Source organism: Gymnoscopelus microlampas (genome assembly GCF_963454915.1).
Source record: "Gymnoscopelus microlampas genome assembly, chromosome: 9".
NCBI lineage: Eukaryota > Metazoa > Chordata > Actinopteri > Myctophiformes > Myctophidae > Gymnoscopelus > Gymnoscopelus microlampas.
In genome coordinates this window covers 46,735,607-46,742,010 of record NC_139946.1, presented here as the reverse complement: position 1 = coordinate 46,742,010, position 6,404 = coordinate 46,735,607, and the positions used below count along the sequence as shown (strand labels likewise).

Here is a 6,404-nt window from a genome sequence, read left to right as displayed (position 1 = left end):
TTTGTTCCCCACATAATGCGAATCAATTAGTTTAGTCTCGCCAGTCACGCCACGAGTTAGAATAGAAAATGGACATACCAAACGATAATTATACCAAAAGATAACGATAATACCAAACTGAACAAGCTTTAAACTAGGGGAATCATTTTGGAGATGCACGGCGCCGGTGGTTCCGGTCGTTGGTTCCGGCCACCTGATGACGTAACGTTCCGACCGGATCAGAAACCTGAAAATGGTATTGATCCCATGCAGGCTAGGGGGGGTGAGGTCGGTGTCTAGGGGTCACAGTGGGGGCATGATGAAGTGATGTCAGATCCGAGGCAGCTGCTTCTCAATGAACTCCTTTACATCTGCCATCTCCTGAGTACAGCATCTGTGGAAGAGGGCTGGGTAGGTTTTGAATGTGATCTTCTGAGGGTTGACTATGGTCATGAGCTTGGACACTGTCATGGCCCCAAAGAGCACAGGGACCGTGCGGTCCTTAATCCCGTGGCACTGCAGGATGGGTATGTCCTCGTTAGCACTGGCGCTCGCCGCCTGCGGGAAGCTCTCGCGAAGTGGGAGCCAGCAACTGAGAGCCACAACACCAGCCAACTGCTGCTGGCAAGTCAGTGCCGTATACAAGGCCAACGCTCCACCCTGAGAGAAGCCTCCGAGCAGGATACGGTCTGAAGGGATACCATTCGCGACCTCGTCGTCGATTATGGCCTTAATGTTCTCTGCCGCCTCCTTGATTCCGGCGTCATCCTCTGGGGAGTCAAGGCTCACACCCTTCACATCAAACCACGAACGCATCGCAGTCTCCCAGTATAGAGTAACAGGGATTCGGGACGCATGGGGGCAGATGTACTTGACATGTGGCAGTCGGATCGCCTCCATGCTTTTTACCCATCCATACCCTGAGTCTCCCAACCCATGAAGGAAGATCACGGCAGCGGTCTCCCTCTCTGTCCCTTCGACGAGCGCCGGCACAGACATGTTGTTGCCACACATGGCAATGTATGTATGACGTATGCTGTCCTGATTTAACATCAGTCATCTATGATATTATATATATAACCGATGGCATCAGGGATTTCCATATATGAGCATAAAAGGAACACAGGCAGACAGACAGATGGATAGAGACCTCCATATATGGGCATAAAAGGGACACAGACAGACACACGGGTATAACTGGTACTGCATAACTGGTGGGGCATGCATCCCCAACTTGCGTTGTTCCTGATCCGACCGATATGCCCATATATAGGCATATACACGTATGGAGATCCGGTTGTCCAGCACTGCCGATCACAATGAAATCACAATGAAAAAATGTTTTTATGAATAAAATGTAATTTTGTCCAACCTGTATGGTAGAGTGTTATTACAATATAACTTATACAATTGGGGTGATTGTATTTTGTCTCCCTGCTCTTCTATTGAGACATTTAGATCGTGTCAAAGGTCATGTCTCATAGCGCGGCACCGAGTGCCGCGCTATGAGCTTGTAGATCTGCTTTTTTTGAAAAAGCGTGAAAAACATTTGTAACTGTCAAATGTAAACAAATTCTGTATTTTAAAAATTTCACGTTTTTGGGGCGGATTTTGTTAGTTTTTTTTTCGTGTTTTGGTTACTTTATTTTGGGTTTAGGGTTAGGGTTAGGTTATTTAATTCTTAGTTTTGCTTGATTTTACCGATTTATTATCAACAAAAAAAGAAATGTTTTTTATTTTTTCAAAAAGTGGGGGGTATGAAATCACGGATCTGTGAGAGTGAGGGTGTCGTGTCGTACGCACAGTGAATGGCCGTGACGCCCCTGCCGCACAACATGGTATAGAAACATGTTATAATCGTGTTGCATAATCATCTAAACTACACCTAAATCTTGCCGTGAGTGTGTAGATATTTTCGGTGAAGAGATTTGGTGTTGTCTTTTACAGGGGGTCCGTCCGAGACCCCTAGGAGGTCCTCAGACATATATTTTGTGTGATAGGTACTTCATTTTAAAATATGTACATTAACAACTTGAACCCTCGCAACCCTAACCTGGGGGGAACAGTAGCAGGAAAATAGCAGATCTACATGCTCACATCACGTCTGCGATGCGTGGTGAGCTTGTAGATCTGCTATTCTGTGAAACATTTTTTTTTAAATATGTAATGATATGATACACTATATTTAATAAATACCCTTTGTTTTACGGTTTTCAATTTTTTTTTTCCACAGAATCAAATGTTTTATGGTCATGATTCACCAGGACCCTGGATGGCTTGATTCTAGGCTTCAAATAATTCATATAAATATCTTTGGAAATCTCTATGGGGAAAACGCATTGGCTTTTTCTTTTTGTGGAACCAGAAAATGGCCACCACTGCTACAGTATGCCCTATTGAACACCCTTTACTGTACATCTGTGTGTGGGTTTTAACAAATATTGAGTCAAAGAAAAGTATTAAAAAGTGCTTCTGACTAAACCTCCTCATTCCATTGGATCCTCAAGCTGTCGGTCAAACCACCTAACTCCAACTTGTGGAGATAGTTGTTTTGTCCATCATTGATTAGAATGAAGTCAGACGAAAAAAACTACACAAATTAATGGTCAAAAACCTCCCAACTCCACTTGAGCTGTACTTGGGTAAAGTGATGATAATATAAGGACACATTCAAGTATCTGACAATGTATAAGGTCACTGTACCAACTTTGATGAGGCAGTAGTATTGTGTTGTTTTAAAAACATTTGTTTTAGCTGGTTACTGCCTGACAGCAGATATATATATAGGGTTTACGGTTATGAATCCGCTGTGTGGCTCAGAGAGATGATGATGTGTTGTTCTGGTGAAGCAGGTAAACCAGGGAGTCTCCGATGTCCACAGTGAGGTCCTTATCATTCACAGTGACCCTCTTGTCCTCCAGGTTGATGGTGAACACAGAGTTGTCTGAGATGGGCAGCTTGCCTTGCCTTCTTGGGCAGCTTGCCGTGTCCTCATCGGGTTCCAGAATAGGAATCTGACGAGGACCCAGGACCGGGTCCTCATAACGCATCAACGTCACTCTGGACAGATCTTTTATGAGTCTGTTGCCTTTGGCTAGTCTGCGAATGATGCTGTCTGTGTTGTCTCCCTGTCGAATGTCAATCCTGGTGGAAAACAACCCGTTGAACGGCTGGGGGTTGACGAAGGACACAGACACGCCAGGCTCTGATCTGAACAAACTGAAGGGTTTCCCTGGGCAACAATCCACCTTGTCTTCCGGCGCAGACACCACGTCGATCCGATCCAGTCCCAGGGAGTTGGTGAGGTACTTCAGGTTCTCCTTCAGCACAGAATCCTCATCAAACTCCAGCTGCAGGTCCAGAACCCGCGGGCCGTTCTCCTCCAGGTTCTTCTTGATCATTGCTACAAAGGGCATGACTTTTTTCATGTATTTCTTGAGTTCCGGCAGGGCTCCCAGCTCACTGGCAATCACCTTGTTGTCTGGAAGGACTCCATTGCTGCTCTTGTACTGCTTGCCGAGTAGGGACAAGATGCTGTGCTGCCATGGAGGGTAACTCTTGGCCACGTAGATGGTACAGTGGGAGGGCTGAGCTTTAGAGTTGGAATCTCCCTTTTTGTCCTTGGGCGGGTGCATGTAGTCTTTCAAGCACAGTCGGAGGTCGTGGGTGGTCTCCATCAGGTACTGGGAAGAGCGGATCAGAACGTCGTCGACTGGACCCGCCACAGGCCATGATGCCTTTATCAGAGTAGTGGGCTTGCCGAGGAGGCCCCAGGTGTACTCGCAGAGATGTGGGCAGATAGGAGCCAACAGCAGAGTCTGTCTCTCAATGAACTGGAAGACAAGGTCTCTGTGCATACCATCGATGGCCAGGTCACGGTACTTGTCCTTGGCTGCCTGGAATTCAAAGAAGCCGCTCTTCAGTGCCTCCTTGTACATCATCCTGTCATATTGCTGCTCCGTCTTCATGATGCCTAAATTCATCTCATTGGAGAACACTCTGTCGTTGAAAGTGTCGTCAGCGCGTCCGGTTCTCAAGTTGTTCTTGTTGACGATCATCTCCTGCACCCACTCCACCCAGGAGTAGAGGCGCAGGATGCCCGCGTCCGCCATCGCCTCCTCGAAGTTGGCGTCCTCCACCGTGTCTCCGGCATTGGCCAGGGCCAGACGCATGCCATCTGCTGAGAACTTGTCAATAGCGTGGCTGAGGGAGAGGAAGTTTCCTGTAGATTTGGACATCTTTTCAGAGTTGAGCAGCAGGTGTCCGTTGGTGCGTACTGCCTGTGGCCACTTCCTATTGTCTTCAGGCCACATACCCACGTGGTTGTAGAGGTAATAAGATAGGTGGTTGTTCACCAGGTCTTTTCCGGACACGCGCACATCCACAGGATACCAGTACTCAAACTCCCTCTTTAGCCTGTGTAGGTGCTCGTTAGGGATGTCAGTCTTAGGGAGTGGAGACGTCTTAAAGAAGATAAAGTCCCACACCTCGGGTGTCATCTGCTGTGGTCTGATGCCCAGTGGTGAGGGTTCCTGTCCGTTGAGTTCCTGTCCGTTGAGCACACCACCCTGCAGGAGGTGAGCGACCGTATAGTAGGCCATGTAGATGGTGGAGTCTGATAGAGAGTCAATCAACACTTGCTGGTCCCATGGCATCCGTGTTCCAAGGCCATAGTTGCGAGAGCAGGCATGCTCCTGGAGTCTGGCCAGAGCGGCTCCAAAGTTGTTCCTGGTCTCCTCACAGAATGTATCCAGAGACTTGAGAGCTTTGTTGGCCTGCTGCTTCCACTCTGTGTCACCATAGTCCAGGTACCACTGGTCACGGAGGGCCACCACACACTCGTCGGCCGAACGCGACATGACCTGCTTCTCAGGCTCCATGTATATCAGGGCCTCATCCTTATCTAACATCGTCTTCTGGATGAGTTTCCTAACATCCTGGACCTTCTGGCCCTTGTAGCCGTCAACCAGCATGATGCCTTCATAGAATCCTTTAAGGTAGACCTTCTCCTTGGCTTCCGCTAACTTCTCTCTGTCATTCTGACTCTGAATCTTCAGTTCGTCACACACCAGAGGAGCGGACAGGTTCCCATAGCCCGGGATGTCAATGATGGGAACTGGCTCAAAAGGCAATGCCATCTCGTCTTCAATTCCATATTTCTCTCTCAGGGCCTGCTTCTTCTTGATGTCTCTAAGCGCAGCGATGTCATCGGGATCATCAGACGGGACGCTGGTCACCACCCCGGTCCCTTTGTCCTTCTTAATGGTGAGCATGGGCAGGGCATAGATGACCTTATAGGAGGTCAGAGGGGCGCTCAGTGCACAGCCCAAAATATCCTGTCCCCGCATCTCCATAACCACTGGAACCACCCCGTTCTCCTTGGTGAACTTGTCTCCCTGATAGGACATGTTGAAGGCAGACCTCCTGGTGCTGATGAAGATGTCTCCACTGGCCGTTTCAAATGCCACATACTCCATGTCCGGATGCACCCAACAGTTGGTCTGGCCAAACATAGTCTCTGGTCTCAGAGTGGCTGCCACCAAGTAGATGTCCTTACCTTTCAGAGCCCTGCCATATGTCTCGAATTTTGCCGGGTAGGGCTCAATGATCTTCATCTTGATGAGAGTGTACTCTTGTGGTCCGACTCCCTCTCCTGTCTGCCTGTCATGGTCCATACATGGCTGTCCGTCCTTGGGGGAGAAGATGGTGTACCTTTTTCCAAACTTGATCTTCCCCCTCTCCTTTAGAGTGAAGAACTGCCATCTGACGAACGAATCATAGAAGGGGTTGACGTCTGTGGTGATGAATGAACGCCTCCAATCCACTTTGACCCCCATGGCTTTGAGGTCTTGGACGGCCAGAGGAGGAAAGTAGTCCAGCCAGTGTTCAGCGTTGGCAAACTTGACAATGTCTTTGTCTGTCAGCCCCAGGGATTTCATAATGTCCCACTGGAACTTAGCGCTGCCGGACTTGGCTGCTGCTTTAGTCTTCTTGCCCTTGGCCTTGTCCTTGATGATGATTTCATTGTCAAACTTTGGTTTCTCCTCCTCCCCCTCTTCCTCCTCGTCTGGAAACTGTGGAGGGTTTCCATATACTTCCATCTCTCTCTTCAGCTTGTCGGCACAGGCTTTGATGGGCATTCCTGTGCAATGCAGCCCAAATGGGAAGAGGCATTGCTTCCCTTTCAAACGCTGGTAACCAACACCAAACTCGCACTTGGACAGACTGAATGCGTGGCCAAGGTGCAGTCTTCCATTCATGTACGGGTAGGGGAAGGTGACAAAGTACTTGTTTTTGTTGGTGTTGTCTAAAATTGTATTTGGTGCGTCACATTCGAAAGGCTTCTCCTTCTCCCATTTCTGCTGGATATCCTGCTCGATCGTCCGCAAAAAGTGCAACTTCGCTGTACTCTTCCGCTGCGTCAT

General features: G+C 48.5%; 2 protein-coding genes across 2 annotated transcripts; both read right to left on the bottom strand.

Moving 5' to 3' along the window:
* Positions 1-309: 309 nt before the first annotated feature.
* LOC311051951 (acyl-protein thioesterase 2-like) lies at positions 310-993 on the bottom strand (the record flags this gene model as incomplete). Its single annotated transcript, XM_084066687.1, has 1 exon — positions 310-993. The coding sequence occupies one exon, from the start codon at positions 991-993 to the stop codon at positions 310-312; it is 684 nt and encodes a 227-aa protein (XP_083922813.1).
* Positions 994-2,795: 1,802 nt separating this feature from the next.
* LOC311051566 (leucine--tRNA ligase, cytoplasmic-like) lies at positions 2,796-6,404 on the bottom strand (the record flags this gene model as incomplete). The annotated part of the gene is made up of 1 exon (XM_084066145.1): positions 2,796-6,404. One exon carries the CDS (start codon positions 6,402-6,404, stop codon positions 2,796-2,798), a length of 3,609 nt encoding a protein of 1,202 aa, XP_083922271.1.